The sequence below is a fragment of the Lissotriton vulgaris genome, chromosome 11 (genome assembly GCF_964263255.1).
Source record: "Lissotriton vulgaris chromosome 11, aLisVul1.2, whole genome shotgun sequence".
In the NCBI taxonomy this organism is placed as follows: Eukaryota; Metazoa; Chordata; class Amphibia; order Caudata; family Salamandridae; genus Lissotriton; species Lissotriton vulgaris.
The window spans coordinates 995,190,025-995,208,994 of NC_141699.1; the positions used below are offsets into that span (position 1 = coordinate 995,190,025).

General features: G+C 43.0%; 1 protein-coding gene across 19 annotated transcripts in view; it reads right to left on the reverse strand.

Moving 5' to 3' along the window:
• Positions 1-5,622: 5,622 nt before the first annotated feature.
• Positions 5,623-18,970, reverse strand: part of DLG1 (discs large MAGUK scaffold protein 1) — a 1,304,904-nt gene continuing 1,291,556 nt past the window's right edge. For all 19 annotated transcript variants that reach the window (XM_086944257.1, XM_086944255.1, XM_086944253.1 and 16 more), the window contains 2 exons: positions 15,976-16,067; positions 5,623-6,647 (listed from right to left, as the gene is read on the reverse strand). In XM_086944257.1, coding sequence (XP_086800383.1) covers positions 6,541-6,647; positions 15,976-16,067 — 199 coding nt within the window. In that variant the 3' untranslated portion in view covers positions 5,623-6,540. The remainder of the gene's footprint in view (positions 6,648-15,975; positions 16,068-18,970) is intronic.

Consider the following 18,970-nt stretch of genomic DNA (forward strand, 5'->3'; position numbering starts at 1 on the left):
CTGTGACCTGAAGGGACTGCAGAGGGCACCACCACACTTCGCACTGCTAACTTTGTCTCACCAACAATGCCACTGAGCTAGTGCTTGCACCATGACCTCTGGGCACCGCACTACCTCGCTTCACACTGCCACCCTGGTATCATCGACGACCCCACAACGCTGCCTGCACCATGATCTGCAGACACCGCTCGGGGAGAACACTGAGCACCGCAGCCCTGGTTTCACCAACGCCGCTCCAAGCTGACATCAACGCCGTTACTTGCACCATGGTTTGATGGCACTGTTTGTAAGTTACACAATGCATCGCCCTGTTCCACACCGCAGCCTTAGCCCACCACATTGACTCCAGATTGTCAACCAACACCGATGCCTGCATTGGGACTTCTGAGCCCTGCACACTGCATTGCCCTGCCTTGCACTGCAGCCTTGGGTCTACCGACGATAGGGCTTCAGGAAGGACGCCGCAGTTGTTTGCACTGCGACTTGTCAGCACCACAATGAGCACCACCCTTTTCGCACCACAGCTTTGGTCTCACCGACGCAGCTGGACTACTATCACCAAGCCACTGCCTCCACTGCAACCTGAGTGCCCCACACATTGCACAGCTTTACTTCACACTGCAGCACCCATTCCTGCTGACGCTCCTGACTTTAAACTCAAAGAGTTCGACTTGCAATGCTTGTGCCTTCAAGAGCCTGTAGACTCATGCACCGACTTCCGGACAGGATGCCTTCCGACGCCGCTCCTCTGGAACTCGACTCATGCACCGACTTCCGGACAGGATGCCTTCCGACGCCGCTCCTCTGGAACTCACCGCAAGGTCCGACGCTCTGCATTTCCAAAGGCACTGTTTTACAGGTCTCCCTGACACCATAGCTGGCCTGCGACACCGCAGTTGGCAAGAACTTTAGTATTGTTTGTTCCCAACGCCTTGATAGTCCCGGACGGTGCCATTGACTTCAAGGAACTGTATATAAAGTCTATTTTTGCTTTATGGAATTCTGGATTATAGTATGGTGGATTTTTATCGTTTTGGTCTTAATTTACACAGATAAACATTAGATCGGTTTCTAAAACTGGTGTGGTGTCCTTTTGTAGTGTTTTCACTGCATTACTGTTCGTTATGTGCAAATGCTTTACACTGCCTCTGGGATAAGCCTGACTGCTCTTGCCAGGTTTCCAAAGAGGGGAGCAGGGATTATTTGCGACCTGAAATTGACCTGGCCGCAATTAGAGTATTAGGAGGAGTTGTCACTTGCATCTGAATGGACTGTGGTTGCCTCACACAAAGCTGTCTCCACCTTCTGTGGTGAATCTGGCCTGAGCCAGGCTGAACTGGTCTTGATGAGGGCGATACTGTAGGTGCAGCTGGTGCACTAGGTTTTGAAGTTCTTGACATCCTGGTTCAGATTTGTGGCAGTGTCTGGGTTGGGTTTGTTGATGGTGTTAGTCCATTGGGTCGCTTTGCTCCATCTGTGGTTGGGGGCACTAGGCAGCAAGGGGGTGGTGGTACGAGGACTGGAGATGTCGAACTGGATGACAGAGCGGTCGGTCGAGGTGAGTTTGGTGATGTGGCTGTACTTGACCTGGTTGCTGGAGTTGTAGATAGGGTTCAGGGAGCATCCTGCAGTGTGAGTGGGGTTGTTGACGAGTTGCATGAGTCCGATGTTGGTCATGCTGTTGAGGTGGAAGTTGATGTCGCCAAGGAAGATGCCATCGGGATCTATGGCCAGTGGGGCGATGAAGTCGGTGAAGATGTTGCCAAAGCTGGAACATGACCCTGGGTGTCAATAGATAAAGGCACTTTTGTTAGTGGACTTGATGTCTGGAGTTTAAAGTTCAGGTGATCCATGGCTGGGGTGGTGTTTGTCGTGGTGGTGCACTGGATGGCTTTTTTGTGGATGATGGCGATCCCTCCTCCAAGCTTGTTGATGCGGTCCCTGTGTGAGAGCTTGTATCCAACGGGTGTTGCTGTGGGAATGTTGGGGCGGATGAAGGGTTGAGCCAGGTCTCTGGGTGGAAGACCTGGTGCAGGGCCGAGAATGGTGATGAGGTCCGACAGCTCAGAGGCATGCTTGCAGAACAAGCACATTTTCAAGATGCAGACAAGCTGCTGTGGTGCTGGTGTGGTCTAGTGGTGGTGGGTGGTGTGCGGATGAGCGAGCTGTTGAAGGTGCAGGTGAAAGGCCCAACTGTTGTGTGGTGAGATGCACCAGCAATGTTCGCTGAGGTGTCTGGGGTCCAGAGCATAGATTTTGGAAGTGGTGTAGCTGCGGGGGGTGCGGTAGGAGGTTGCAGAGAGCGGGGGACCAGGGTTCCTAGTGCTGGGCATGGTCCAGATGAGGACTGGTGTAAAAAGGCTTGCCTTGGCGAGCCCGCTTTGCAGTCTCCGTTAAGTAGGTCCTGGGAAGTGGCATGGGCGCTGGGTGGCAGGGTTAGCAGGAGGCGGAAAGACGCAAGGAAGGAGTAGCTTTAAGGGGAGTGCAAGGGCAAAAAAGGGTGGGAGCAGCAGCAAAATGGACGGGGAGCAAGGAAAAGAGGCAAAAGAGGAGAGTAAAGAAGGAAAAGAAGCAGGCACAGAGAAAGGAACAAGGCTTTGAGGAAGGACGATAGGGTGGACAAAGAGCAGAGAGAGAGAGAAGAACGCGATCAAGGCACAGACAGAATTACCACTAAAGCGAGTTACTGAGAATAAAGAATGAAAAGAAGCAGGCACAGATGAAGGTAGCTTTAAGGGGAGTGCAAGGGCAAAAAAGGGTGGGAGCAGCAGCAAAATGGACGGGGAGCAAGGAAAAGAGGCAAAAGAGGAGAGAAAAGAAGCAGGCACAGAAGCAGGAACAAGGCTTTGAAGAAGGTCGGTAGAGCGGGCAAAGAGCAGAGATAGAGAAGAAAGATCAAGGCACAGCGAGTTACCAGAGAAGGCAGAGGGCAAAAGTGCAGGGTCATGGATGTTGGGGGACCCGACAGCTGGGATGAAAGCTGGACCTAGGGAAAAGGTGTGATATGTGGGTGAGGTATCCCACCCACTTTTTGATTTTTTTAGGCCTAATTTTTACCAAGTGTCTCGTGGCCTTTCTGTCTCTCCGGTGACAAAGTTTGGGTAAACATACTAAATCTAACCTCTGGGGGCATAAAAAGATGCAGCTATTCTCAAGTGGCAAACACACATGATGCCTTACTGATGGTGTTGATGGCGGGAGTACTCTCCGGGACCTGACTCAAGAATCTAAATGACCTTATACTGCTGGACCAGAGATACTTAGTCCATTTTAAGAATTCGGCTGTTACAATATTATAGAATACGGATTGCTGCAAATATGGACGGAATATACTTCACCTATTAGACCCATATTGCATGGGACCGCACACAGGCTATACCTGTATTGTGGTGATGATAATACTAAAAGAACTCCTCATGCCCTGATGAAGTAGTTGGGAGATTTATCCCCAAGGCGAAACACGTGTCGGCTGTGTGGCTACATCTGATGATATCAACTATACAGGATAATCATCTGAGATATGTTGCTTCAAATCTCTGCACAAGAAAATAAAGGAATTATTTTGTGAACTACCAAATTTGGAGGCTTATTTGGACTGAAAAATTGATATGATTGCCTTTGAACACTAGTCTTGGTTGCTCGGGGACAAAACACTGTTTATAGCTTATCCTCTGTGTTTTCACAGTAGATTGTCTGGCACGTTGGTGGCCGTTGCCTTTCTTGTTCCCTGGAGCATTGATCATTGAAATTTCAGTTATCCTACTATTTAGTATTGGCTTGCGCATGATATAACCCAGCCACGCCTCGTAGTTTTTTATGAGGCCTGGGTGAGCCATCTGTGGTGGGCACTACACCTGGCGACTGGCCGGCTGGACAGAGCAGCCTTGCACACACAGGCCAGATTTGGAAGGGAGACTAGCATGGACACATGAAAGGTGAACTGATCCAAACTGTTTCCTGGAACAAACATCTTCTGTCTGAAAAATCAGTGACAAAAAAGTAGGATTCCAAGACCCACCTTTGTTCCTTGCTGTGGTCTCTTCTACTGAAGAGGTGGTACTCCGCAGAGTACAAAAGGACTACTAAACAGCCATGAGTTGGTGTCATACTGAAATGCAAATCTCCAGTCTCGAGGGAACATGCCTTCAGTCTGTTCTAAAGGACTGTCCTGGGTGCCAAGATATCTTGCCTGTGAACAACGGAACCCTGCAGATGGAGCTGATCGTGTAAGAGGCTACCTTATACGACCACGGCGTTGGATCCATCTGAGAGAAACTCACTAAGCAGGCGCACCAAAGGTATAGTGGTACCTCTAGACCAGGCAGTGCAATCATTATTAACTTAAAATACTTCTGAAATGCACATAGGGCACTGTTTAACAAAGGACCTACAATCTCTAAATCATTGCTCTCCTTCTATAAACCTGGGAGATCACTGCATGCCTCTAATGCCTTTCTGCCTAAGATCCCTTTGTTAAGAGATTAAAAGCAAGGAAGGGGGGCCTTTAACACTCAATGAATATGAACTGTGATTGATACTGTAGATAAATCCAAAAAAGTGCCAATGGATGGATAAATAGATGCATGAGTGAAAGGATGAGTGACTGAGTAAATGGATGATGAGTGAGTGAGTGTATGGATTGAGTGACAGCATGGATGGAAGCATTAAGGCATTTTCAGTTATAAGCCAAAACTATTGGCTTTTCGAGTGTGCGTTTTGTAAATTTTACGGACGCCACCTTCAGCGAGGCAACCACTCAAAAAACAAACCCAAAAAAAACCAACTAAACAGATGGAGTTAGTGATCAAATTAAACAAATTTCAAAAGTATTTTCACCCATTTATCAAGACTTGAGAGATTGCCATGAAATTAATTATTTTGCTGATATTCCACGCTCTAGGTGATGACCACTGCTTGCAAGATCTATTACTGCATGTTCTCATGTCGTTCATTTAAAACAGTAGTAACACAATTACTTCAATTTGCTGAATGAAATTTATTAGCCGTTCTCCTCTTTCTGATAAATGGAATGGATAATGCTAGATGTTCATTAAAAAACAAATATGTGGCTCTAGAAAATGCAAACAGGATGTCAGAAGCATAGATTCTTTTTGTTCTAACAATTCATTCCAAATAGGCAATGTCCAAATATCAAACTTTAATATAAGAAATGGATGCAGGGAGGTGGATGCAGTTTTTCTTCGAGATCCATATTGGTCCTAACGCTGTGTTGAGGTATTTACACCATGACTACGATGCCATGTAAGCTATGACAGACTACTTGGAGGAAAAAGGTTCATACAACAGACTAATATGGTTACCCTGTGATAAAAACATGCATGTTACATAAAAATGAAACACTTTGTAGAAAAGAGGAGAACATGCCCATAGTTTATTTGTAAGCAAATTTACCCAAAAGCTGTGTCACACAGCCACATTATCCCCGCTTGTACTCCACACAATTATGGAAGTTAAATCTCAATTTAAACTGAAACTGTATTCCCAAAACAAAACAAAAAAGTAAGGAGTAGGTGGTAAAAGAAAATATATTTTATATTTATATTTATATATATATATATAGGTGCGTGTAACTATGTAAATAAAATTTCCATAGTTACATAGTTTAGTTCAAGAAAGTTTAATATATATATTATTATAACAAAATAGGCAGTTATTGTGGGTAAAATATTCTTTAAAATCTGACACTTAAAAGTACAATTGTAGTTTGAGGGTAGGAATATCACTCATTTCTGCAATGGTCATCATATCACTGCTATCTTGTCTGTATAAATATACATTAAATTGCATGAATCTACAATTCTTCACAAATAAAAATTCTTCCAAAGTGCCCATTTCATTTTATAAAGCAAAAATGTGATGACCATTACACATACTTTTTGTAAGACACTGAAAGTTGTGTTGCACGAGCATGGTTTAAAACATTAACAGTTTTTCCTAGCAATCCCATTTGCAAAAATAAAAATTTAAAAACATACCATGAGAATATTCATAACATTATGGAAATTAACAGTTCTTGTGAAAATATGAATAACTGAAAATTAAAATATTTCCTCAACTGCCTGCAAATAAAAACAGTTGCTAGGAAAATAAAAGTGATTAAAAAAAAACATCTTACTAAACCATGCTCTTAAAGTCCAGCGTGCACAGTCGCTTACAAACTAAATCTTTAAGACCACATTTCTTTCACTTGTTATGAAATTATGTTTTAAAAGAATGTATATAAAGCTTTTCTGAAAATCTCTAAAAGTCACTTTCCCTTAAACATTAAGGAATGTTAACAGATTTACCATCCCCCTTTAAAAGCTGGCCGGCGCATTCTGCCTCCTGTATTTAAAATAAAATGGCAACAAATCGAAAGTATTGCAAATGATTTAGAAACCCCTTATGTAAAAGGTGTTCTGAGCGCCAGATCATGAATGGACAGGATATGCGAGAAGCAGAAGGCATTCTCCAGAGGAGACAGAGTAATCAAGTGTAGTGGGTTTTGGAGTTATTACATAGGAGCCTTTTCTTTCATTTTCATAATTTCTCTTTCGCTGGAACCCATATCAAAGGGCCTGACTGTTCGTCAATGATTTGTTTCACTTGGTTGTAGATCTCTTCTAGCGTGTCCCCGAGTACAATAGCTACAAAAAGGAAAAAAACAATTACTAGTGAATACAGATTTGTTTTTACTTAAGTATAAGATTTTGTCTATCCTAATTCTATTGATGGATTAATGGTAAATATGCAATAGCTGTACCCCATAGGCTAAGATCTTGAATAATTAAACCACAGTCTAAAAATAATATTGAAAAGTGGCTTCATCAGTTAAGCACTCAGGGAGGCATATTATGAAACAACAAAGTAGAGTGAAAATGAATAATCAGTTTGACTATTATCTGAACTATATAATTGTGCACAAATCACAGATACGTAAAACCTATTTATTCTTAAATATTTCTGACACAAACTTATAAACCTAGGAACGTGCCATTTTGAAGATTTTTGGAGCACTGGCAAGACATTTTGGCAGCCCTTGTTTGTAAAAGCCTTATTACCCCTATTCAAAGATTTCTAGCCCCTATCATGACAAACTATTCTGAATTGTACGTTAAACTTCCAAAAACTGTAGCAAACACGGAGTGATTTAAAGCATTGCAGCGGCTCAGGGTCCCTGTTAAAGTGATACAGTGTGCATTAAAAAAATGTTTTTTATTTTACACCTTAGAAGTTGTTGGCAATTAAATTAATAAAATAATTATCTTCTTGCCTTACTTCACCTCACATAAGAAATAAGTTACTCACCTGTTACTGTAGTTCTACAGTATTGGAATCTTTCTTAGATTCACATGCTTGAATCATTCCCCTTCGTTGAGATGGAAGACGCGGGTATTATTAAAAGTAATGTCCTATTAGACATAGAACATAAGGCCCTAGGCCTTAAAACTTTGGGAACATATCCCTGTCCTTTTGTAAAAAAAGACTAAAACTTAGAACAACCAATCAATAGACACCACCTTGTAGAACCTTCCTGAGAGAAGCTTCAGTTCCTTAGATATTTCCAAGCACAAGTGCGCACAAATAGAAAGAAATCGGAGTTATCTACGCAAGCTTTCTCCGGGGGGGGGGGGGGGGGGGGGGGGGGGGGGAAGGGGGGGGGGGCGTGCCGCATGTGTATCTACGAAAGATTCCAATACTGGAGAACTACAGGTAAGTAACTTATTTCTTACCACAGTATTGGAACTTTCATAGATTCACATGCTTGAATCAGAGTAGTGACCATTGAATAACACATTTACGTGTCATATACCAACTACATATAGTCACAGGAAATAGTTCTGCCTGCACACACACACACACACACACACACACACGTGCGCGCGCGCGCACACACACACACACACACCTCTCCATCTATAAATACCAACACAGGGGCAACATTATGTATATATAAATATAAGTACATAAATTCATTTAATGTATTCAGACAGACCAGTAATCATTGAAAATGTGTGACAGTAAAGGATGGAGGGAAGGAACAAAAGAAAGAAGGCTCACCTTATTGAAAAAGAAGTTTGAGATCTGCTTGTCCCACTGCCGCATCTCGCTTAACCTCAGAGTCCAAGCAGTAGTGCTTGGTGAATGTGTGCGCATCCTCCAAGTTGCTGCTCTGCAGATCTTTGAAAGGGACACACCTGCAAACAGCGCCGTAGACATTAATCTGGTAGAGTGAGCACAGACTTTTGACTTCAGAGGTTGGCCCACTTGCCTGTGACAGAAAACAATGGCACTCGATATCCATCTTGAAATGCTCTGTTCTGTATGCAATAAAAAGTGGATTTGACTTGAGAAATTATTTTGTCCTGTTTAGGTAAAACTTTAGGCACCGTTTGACATCCAGAGAGTGCAGAGCACGCTCCACTGAAGTTTGTGGAGTTGGAAAAAATGATTTCAAAACGATTGGCTCATTAAGGTGAAATTCCGAAGGGACCTTGAAAATGAACTTCGGGTTCGTTCATAGAATAATTTTGTGATGCTTGAATTGTAAGAAAGGTTCTTGGGGAGTGAAAGCCTGGAGTTCAATAACTCTTCTTGCTGGAGTCAGAGCTAGGAGGAGAGCTTCCAGGATAGGAACTTTATATCCGCTCTGTGAATAGGTTTGAATGGATGTTTCATTAATTGACTTAGCACTGAATTCAGATGCCAATATGCAGGAGGAGGTGCCTTACTGGAGGAAACATTCTGAACAGGCCTTTGAGAAACTGTTTGACCAGCCTGCTGGACCACAGAGCTGGAACCTTAACTGATGCGTGAGCTAAGCCGGAGTGAGCCAAGTGTAGGAGATAATGTAAAATTTCCACTGGAGGTGAATGTAGAGGATAGAATTTAGATGATGCACACCAGATGAAGAATCTTTTCCATTTGAGCGAATAAGTCCTGTTAGTGAGATCTGCTCTTGCCATAGCCAGCATATGCCTACACTCCTGCGGGATCTTTAAATGTTGAAATTCCTGAATTCAAAAGCCAAGCTGACAATTTCAGAGATCTAGGGTTCGGATAACATACTTGTCCCTGGTTCACCATCAAAAGGGACGGAAATGGTTTGAGATGGATGGGAAACTTGACAGAGTAGTTGAGGTTCTGTGTACCAATGTTGGCGAGGCCAGGCTGGTGCTATTAGTATGATCTTGCAGGGTTCCATCTTTAAGTTTTTTAGTACTCGTGGATGGAGAGGAATGGGGGGGAAAGAGTAGGCAAATATGTCGGACTAGACTATTGAAACGGTATTCCCCCATGAACCCTGTTGGTGACGCCAACTTGCGAAGTACCGGCATTTTGCGTTGGCTGGTGTTGCGAACAGGTCTAAGTTCGGCTTGCCCCATTGAAAGAAAATGCTGTTGAGAGTGCTAGATCCAGTTCCCACTCAAGTGGCAAGTTGTCTTTAGTCTGCTCAACGTATCTGCTATGACGTTCTGCTTTCCTGGAACGTAGTCTGCTGTCATAGGCACTTTGTTTTGAATCGCCCAGTGCCAGATAAGCTGAGCCTCCCGAGAGAGCAAGATAGATCTTGTTCCTCCTTGTTTGTTCAGGTAATGCATTGTCGTGATATTGTCTGTTCTGACAAGCAGCGAAGCGTTTTGTATTCTTGGCAGGAATGCTTTGAGCGCCCGAAAAACTGCTCTCAACTTGAGAGGATTGATATGAAGATCTCGGTGAAAGGGTGGCCATTTTCCGCTGACTTGCAAATCTTGAAGGAAAGCCTCCCAGCCTTCTAGAGATGCATCCGTTGTGATCACGAGAGAAGCAGACTGGGACAGGAACGGCAAACCCTGCGATAACTGGTGCGGTTGCATCCACCAGTCTACAGCCACAATCATGGGAGTGGTGCCCTCTATCTGCACCCACTGTTCGTTTAAAGTTTCCTTAAGAGGACGCATGTGGAGACGACAATGAGGTATGAGGGAAATACAGGAAGACATCATCCCTAGGAGAGATTTGTAAAAGACGTACGGAAAGAAACCTTTTTTGGACCCGTTTTGCCAAGGATATTAGTCTTTGTTGTCTCTCCCATGTGGGATACGCCTTGCTTTTGATGGTGTCCAGGATAGCACCTAGAAAGACCAGTCTACGGGATGGTAGCAGAATCGATTTTTCTACATTTAAAGTGATGTCCTGCCTAATGTCCTGAAAAGTTACAGACAGGCTTTGGTAGATGTCCTTGCTGCTTTGTAAGTGGTGGCCTTGATAAGTCAGTGGTCGAGGTAAGAAAAGATTTGATGATGTTGCCTCAGATATGCTGCAACTGGCGCAAGGCACTTCGCGAAAATGCAGGGAGCTGATTTCAGTCCGAAAGGTAGGACGCGAGATTGATGGCGCCTCACGGGCAACCATGAATCTGAGAAATTTCTTGTGTTTTAGGCGTATGGATATATGAAAATACGAGTCTTGAAGGTCCAGAGACAACATGTAATTGATAGCGCCTCACGGGCACCATGAATCTGACAAAAATTTCTTGTGTTTTCGGCCTATGGATTTATGAAAATATGCGTCCTGAAGGTCCAGAGACAACATGTAATTGCTTCCGTGAGGAGGTGTAACATCTTGAATAGATTTTTTATTGAATACATCTTGTAAGGATAATCAGTCGCCTTGTTGAACGTGTATCAATCTGCGTTCAACCGGCAAAAGCTTTTCATACCGAATTATCCTGGTGACCAAGTGCCTCGGTAAGCATAAGTTATAATACATGCCAAACTTTCAGTAAGTTGTCCTTTCCTCTAGGAATTTGAGACGTATATATATAATTATGCTCACACAATAATAGAGGCACATCGCCCTAGAATAAATATAACTTGATAAGCGGTGTCTCTGTTAACTCGGACTATCTGAGACTGTGAATTGATTGGGTGTCCCATCGTGTTAGAACAGATCGTAGAATTGTAGAATGATATCCTTCCATCCACTTTGGACATTCTCCACCCTCTCTAGGTTGTGATCACTTATCAGCTAGGTGATGTGCAACTTATTTTCCCCATAGTTTGTATTTTCGTTGGCCCACAAGGTAATTTCCCTTGAACAATTACTACTGCTCAAATGTTATGTTTGCTAGTTTGTAGCTTGTTTCAGCTGTATTCCACCAGCTGAACAAGTATGGAGTTATTGGCACTTGGACATTGTTGTATTCTTTGTTATTTCATGTTTTTATATTTGAGTATAATTTTAAATGCACTTTTTTGTACGTAATTTTTTGAACAGATTTGTGATGTATATAATTCTTTATTTGATCATGATTTTAATATGTCTTCTAGATAATATTTGTGGCTCATGAAGAAGGCGTTCTTCAAACGCCGAAACGCGCGTCAAACAACACATATTGCCACTGTATAAGTATTCTTGATTTGTATATGTCATGTAGTATTTGTATGTTTTGTATATTATTGATTTGCACTTATGTCTTGCTATTAATTGCTTTTAACGTGAATATTTAGACTTATTAAACAATATCGGCTTTTTATATATTTTGAGTCTTATTTCTTTTTGTGCTATTTCTCCCTCCCATTGTGTTAACATTTTCCAATAAGTTTTTTTACACTGTCTATTTCCCTGTACCATGAATTAATTTTCTTCACAGGGGGTCCTTGTTATTTACACTAAACATCTTGAATAGAGATCATGCAGAACAATTGTTTTTCAAGGAACTTGTTTAGGTTCCTTAAATACAAGATCTGTCTCCACTTCTTTAACTTCTTGCAAATCCAGAAGACACAGGAGTAGAAACCTTCTCTTCTTTTGGTTGAGGGGAACTCGTTCTATTGCTCCTCTCAATCACCGGACTCCATCTTCGCGACCTGAACGTTTCTCTTCTTTGCTGCTCTGCTTTAACTCTTTTCTCCCCTTTGATTCCCTACACCCCTCTCACCTAGTTCTTGGGCTGTTGCGACAATTGATCCCATTGCCGGTCTGTTTTTCTTTCCACTTAACTGTCTAGCTCTGCTTCCCTTTTTCCCACTTATTTTCCCCCCTTCCTCGTTTACCCTTCATGCTGTTTCGCTCTCTACTATGCCTCACTGTAATATTTCATACTACTGTATTACTTTGTCTTTATTATGTGTCCTTATCATGCTATTCGCTAGCACCTCTTGTTTTTTGAATATGTACTCACTGTGTAACTTATGTTATATTTTTGTAACTTGCAACTCGCTTTTTCTAATGTAAAGAGCTCCGATACTCCCGGGTCTAGCCAGCTCTACATAAAACTCATCAAATAAATCAAAGAATCTTGTTTTGGATGACCTATTAGTCAAGCAGGAGCATTATCCGGAGCTTTGTATTTTTTGTCAAGCTTTGGCAACACAGGTGGAACAGTTGCTGGATTTTACATGCTTCTCAGACCCTCTTTTCAAATATAATCAATTATAGGCATAGACCTTACCGATTTCCTGTAAGGCTCTTTAAAATCATACAGGAAACAATCCTGTTGATGCACGGGCATTGGCAATTCAAAACGCCTGGACGCTCTCTCCAGAAGATTATAGAAGCCCCCAATATCTCCCAGAGATGAATCCTTTTGGGGAGGAGAAGGCGATACCAGAGGGGGAATAATGTAAGAATCCCACTCATCTTGATGAATTTCACCCTCTTCTCTCTCTATTTCCTCTTCAGAGGACGACAGCTGTTGCACAGGAGCAACTTGAGAAGAGGGTCAAATACTTGGAGACCCCTGCTGTAGAAAAGGGGAGCAAACCGGTGCTTCCGGAATGGAAGGTGGAGAAGGAGGAGGAGCTTGTTGGAGAGGAGGCTTTGGAGGAAACTTCCTCATATAGTCGGCCAGCATAAATTGCAGATCCGTCCCCAGATTCAAAGGGAGGGACATCACATACTGCTGTTGTTGCTGTCGATGTGAATAGTAATATTGATGGCCATAATAATCATCCTCATCAGAATCTTCTTGGTACTTGACATTAAGTTCAGATGGGCTTAAAGCTGCCTCAAAAAGACTATCCACCCCAGATCCCTCTTCCTCATCATCACCTTCCAAAAGTTGGGATGGTAAAAGAGATTGCACCTGACTAAGTTAATCGATGAGAGCTGTTTCACAAGCAAATCCTGAATCGTCAACCGAGTTACCTACGTCGACGACGGCTGCTTCATGGCCAGATCTTGATTCATCAACGGAATTGCCTTAGTCGACGATGAATCGTCAGAGACAAGGATTTTAGTCAATGCTGACAAAGTGGTTACCGTCATCAATGCTACCGATGACACTTCTGCCCTTGACGAGGGTAGTCCAGTCCACGGAATTGGTGAAGTCATGGCCCCATCGACGAGTTCGACGACAAGTGATGAGTCGTCGACGAATGGAACGCCGTCGAGAAATGGCCTTTCGACGACGATTTTGAAGGAACAATCTGCTTCGTCGACGGTATTGGAGCCTGACCGGTCGACGATGACGTCGAAGAAGACATTGACGGTGAAGAAACGGTGACGGTGGTCACTGTAGACACCGTCGATGGGACCAAAACCACAGCAGGAGAGGATTTTCTCATTGACGGAGGTGTCGTCGACGAGCTGTCCATTGGCGGAGCTGAGGTAGGCTTCTTAAAGGAATGCTTCAGCTTCATAGGAGGAGTAGAAGGTTCTGAAGCTATTTTTTTAGCAGACAAAAACTGCTTTTCCTGGTGAGAAGTTTTGCTAACAGACTTTGAAGGCTGCGAAGATGTACCGGCAGGGTCATCTGTAGGTCTTGGAAGAAGTATCACTCTCCTCAGCAAAGACCACCGTGTCCCTGTTTTTAAGCCTCTGAAGCCACTAAAGAAGACTTCCTTCCTGATCTTTCAAAGTCTGTGTGGAGAAAGTCCGACATACCTTGCAATCCTTAGGCTTGTGTTCAGGATAAAGGCAGTAAAGCAGTCCTTGTGTGGATCATCAATGTGTAGTCTTTTCTTTCTGCAAGTGCCACAGGCTCGGAAAATACCTTTTTTAGGTGTATCTGACATGAAGGGCGTCAGTTTAAATCACCTCAAAAACAGGTGTACAGGATAGATAGTATATCTGACTGGAAAAACCCTCCAAAATACAGAAAGAGAAGGAAACTGAGCAGAGCTCAGTGGAGACTCCCATGGCAATTGTGCTTGGAAAATCTGAGGAACTGGAGCTTCTCTCAGGAAGGTTCTACAGGGTGGGGTCTATTTATTGGCTGGTTCTAAGTTTTATTCCTTTTTTTTTAATTTTACAAAAAGACAGGAATAGGTTACAAAAGTTTTAAGGCAGAGGGCCTTATGTTCTATGTCTAATAGGACATTACTTTTAATAATACCAGCGGCCTCCATCTCGACGAAGAGGAATGATTCAAGCATCTGAATCTATGAAAGTTCCAATGCTGGAGTAATTTATCTTACTCTGCTCTCTTTACCTGTCCGTCTACCTACCCGATCTTGGGCTCTTCTCTCAAATCACCAATGCCTTCCTCAATATGCATCTTTCTAAGACACTTCACTCAACCTTGCTTCTCTGTGCTAGCATCTAAATCTTTACCCCCTCTACCTTAACTCTACATCATACCTCTGTACCTCACTCCGATATCCTTTTAAACTCGCCTCACCTCCATCTAATTCACCTCTCAAACTCATCTGCTCTACCTTGCTCATCTCTGCTAAGTTCTCTACACCTGACCTCTCTGTAACTCCCTGCGCTCTTGTTCTACCTCATCACTCTCTAACTCACATCCCTCTATACCTTATATCTATCAGTACCTCATTTTTCTCTTACTACCTCATCTCTCTATTCACCTCTATCTTACTAACTAACCTCACAATTTAACACCTTGGCTGCTAGGGGGTTTTCCCCTCCTGTGCTGAAAATACTTGAATACTATAGAATCATGACAAGGTCAGCTCATCATAAGCACAGCGAAGGTAACACCCATGACGAGCTGACCTTGTCATGAGCATGGAAGGGGTTAACTCACCATTTTGCCTTTATTAAATTGAATTTAATAGTGTTCCTTAGTCATCATTTCATTACACAAATGTGTGCTTAGTGTATTTGTTAATTTGGTCTGGCAACAAAAAATATTTTACTGAAAGGTGGCAGAGGGGATGCAGATGAAGGAAGACTCCCTGTTGCAGAATCTTATATACCTTTCTTATGACCCAGGTCATTGCTTGATTGCGTCAAAATTTTTCCAGAATCCTTACTTAACATATTAATTACCTGTGTAATTTAACATGGAATTTTTACTCACTAGTTAAGCTCAGCTTTTGTTAAGCCTAAAAGAGATACATAAGGATTCTCCAACGTTATACCCAGAAAAGACCAAATGTATTTGCTGAACACCCAAGGTGAGAAAGTTTGAATATTTTGTGAAAGTTTCTACACAATATACATTCATGTTACTGGATCCAATTAATAGCCTAGACACCTCAGCAGTCCTGAACATAGCAATTGTACTGACTAAAGCACAAAGACTTGTCATCTGAAAGGTAGAAGCAACTACAAAGATAAGAGGGCAGGGAGGCGCTTCTATGAAGAATCTGCCACTCGATGATGGGACCTAAATGGCTAAACATGTTCAGTCTTCTCCTGGAAGGCCCTGTGTTTTCTAAAGACATTAGGGTCGGTCTTGGTATACCACAATGTACCTCAATCAGACTAACTGTTGTCTTGCTCAATGGAGGTCATTTATCACTAGACTTCAACAAAATACATATGCTGTCAAGTACCACACAACATAAGAAATATTACCAGGCTTAGGAAAGGTTAGCTGCCTGAATCATTTGCAGCAGAACCCCACAACAAGAAGCTTGCTGCTAGGAAGGGGCAGAGAAGATATTAAGCACAACAGCGAAAACACACTAACAATCCCTTGACAAATGTGGCAAAAATATATACATTACAGTTAAATCAGCAGAGCTAAACTGCTACTTAAACCAACAGAAACAAAAAGCCCTGTCGACTAATGACTATACCAACCTGTGAAATGCTCCGTAAATTCTTGTTCCAGTTTTGTAGCTCTTTCAAATGTCTTCCTGGCCTGGTCTTCAGTTAAGCGTTTATTCATCTCCCTGTTATAAGGATCACATAGTAAGGATTATAAACCGGAAGCTTAGGGTGCTTATCAAATGGAAAAGCATTTGCAATGTTCGAGATCCTGCACATACTACTGCCCATTAATGTGCATTCGTTTTTACAAATATTAAATGTCAATTAAGCAAACAAAAAATGTAAGTTCAGTAAAAAAAAAATTACAATCCTCCAAATCAAGCAGTTACTCTTTTGTAATGTATGAACACAGCCCTGCTGACCCATCATATTTACTGTCAGACAAAGAAAGCCGGATGGATGTATCCCAGATACAAATTGAGAAATTAAGGGGTCAGTTGCAGCAAACTGATGGCACCACATTGCGCACTGTTAGAAACCGGGCTGTTGGTATGCCCGGGAGCAAGCACTTGTCAAGCAGTAACCACAATCCTTGTTAGGGTAAGGCACAACTAAACCCAAAAACAAAAATTTACTTACTTTAGGTAATTATGTATCTGTAAGAGACTTAAGTAGTTATAGATTTCTTATCGTAGAATTACCCCCAGGCGTCCGACTGGTCCATAGAAATTTTTTCTTAGCAGTACCCCTGCGCGTCGGTAGGTGGCGTTAGTCGACTCCGCTAAGAATGGTCGGGCAATGCACAAACGTACCATCTCTCGATGGGTTGTCTTATGTATCAAGATCTGCTATTCTTTGAGCTAAAAAGTAACCTCCACTGGGACTGCGCACACACTCTACCAGGGCGACGGCAGCCACTACTGCTTTGGGATGTGGACTTCCTGGTGTGAACGTAGTTCGCAGACCCTCCTCCGGGGTTGGTATTGCTGGGGTATCTATTCTAAGGTAAGGAATCTATAACTACATTCTCTTTCAGATATAAAAGTTACTTACCTATGGCAACGATGTATCTGTAAGAGACATAAGTTATAGATTCCTTACCACCCCACCCATCCTCCCTGTTCTGCGAACTGACTTCTAGGGATAGGGACTCCCTTACAGGCCCTAGTTATGTGCACCAGTGATCAGTGTCTTGCATGGCTCTGTGCTTCTGGCGTGGAAAGTCGTGTCAGAACTGACGTCAGCGCCCAGAGGCGGCGTCTAAGTAAACACCGCACCGTCATCCCAGTGACCACAATGCCGCCGACGAACGCGGAGTCGACCGACGCCACCTACCGCCGCAGGGGTACTGCTAATAAAAAATAATTTTGGATCCAGTCTGATGCCTGGGGGTAATTCTAAGGTAAGGAATCTTTAACTACGGTCTCTTTCAGATTAACCTGTGCTGAACTCCCTGGTAGCTTGGCATAGAGATGTTAGGCTTAACTTAGAAGCAATGAGGTAAATATTTGTAGGGATATTGAGGCACATCTTTTCACCTCAAAAATATCCAGACTGTTTTTAATCATGTCCTAAAACCCTTTTATTAAAACGTATTACAAGGGCATTTCTTAGCAACATTTTTATCATTTATTCACATAGCACTTCACATTATCAAAAAAACCTGCTCCGCTGTAAATCAGGCGTTATTGCGCAGCTGGATTGCATTCGGCAATCCAGCTGGGACCCCAATGATTAAGCATGCCATCTACTAGGTAGGTGGGTGAGGGGTCTTCTAAAACAACCATTGATTGTCTGCGCCCCCCCTATAAGGGTACAGGTCACTAACGATGACTATAACCCTCTCGGAACTTGTCCACGTTGTTTTTTGCATTTAAAAAAATTTTGTGCAACACTTCAAACAGTAACAGTGAAAACACATCAAAAAAGGAGCCAACAGCACAGTTAGAAAAATACAGCAATTTAAGATAATTAAAATAAGACCAACATAGCAAAAATCCAATTAGTAGACTCAAAGCTATCGAATTTTAAAGGTTTTAGTGAAAATAGTGCCACAAATTCAGGCCGACCGCGATGGAGCGCAGGCCAGCTACATGAACCTAGTTAGGCCAGTGGAAAAGAGTACCTTAAATCTTGGTTGTCGAGTGTTGGACTTGGACCTTTTTGCAGGGTCATCTCTGAACTATTTGCTTTCCTCCTAGCCGTTTTTCTGACATGGTGTTGGTGGTTCTAGGACTCTGGGCAATTAAGCACTGCTATCCAGTGTAAAGCGCATGTGCTCTCTGTGGTAAACATGCTAAAGATTGGTCTAAACCTGTTTGGCATATTTGAGTTACTTGTCAGTCCCTTGTAAAGTGGCATCTCAGATACTCAGGCGGTAAATTAAACGCTACTCGTGGGCTTGCAGCGCTGATTGTGCCACCCACCAAAGAAGCCCTTCAAACCTGTCTCAGACCTCTGCTATTGCAGGGCCTGTGTGCTCAGTGTTACTGCCACTGTGACGTGGGACCTAAACTGTGTGCCATGTCTGTGACCCCCCTTTTACTGCATGTCAGTCACCCCTAAGGTAGGCCCTAGCTAGCCCTATGGGTAGGGTGCATTGTAGGTGAAAGGTAGGACATGTAACTTGAATGTGTGTGACATGTCCTGGTAGTGGCAAACAGCCATTTTATTTTCTCACTGCTGTGGGGCTGCCCTCTCACAGGAATGCAATGGGGATTGCCTGATAAGTGTTTCAGTGATAACTACTGATATGAGAGGAGCAGCGTGGTCAAGTCTGGTATGTTTTGAATAGTAATAACAAATGCTATGCAATGGTGTGTGCAGATTTATTAATACCTATTTTAGAAATGCCACTTTTAGAAGTTGGCATTTCTGTGTGCTATGTGTCTGCCTGCCTTATGTGTATTGAATGTCTTGCTCTGGAGTGACAGGGGCTGGTGGGGCGTGTGTGGCTCAAGGGAGGGCAGGGTGAGTCAGCACTAGGCTGAATGGGAGATCTGCATTTGGAGTAATGGGAGGAGTAGTCCCCTGACCCTGAATAAGTCTGTGCCTGCCTGTGTGAATGTTGGCTCCGCCCCCCTGT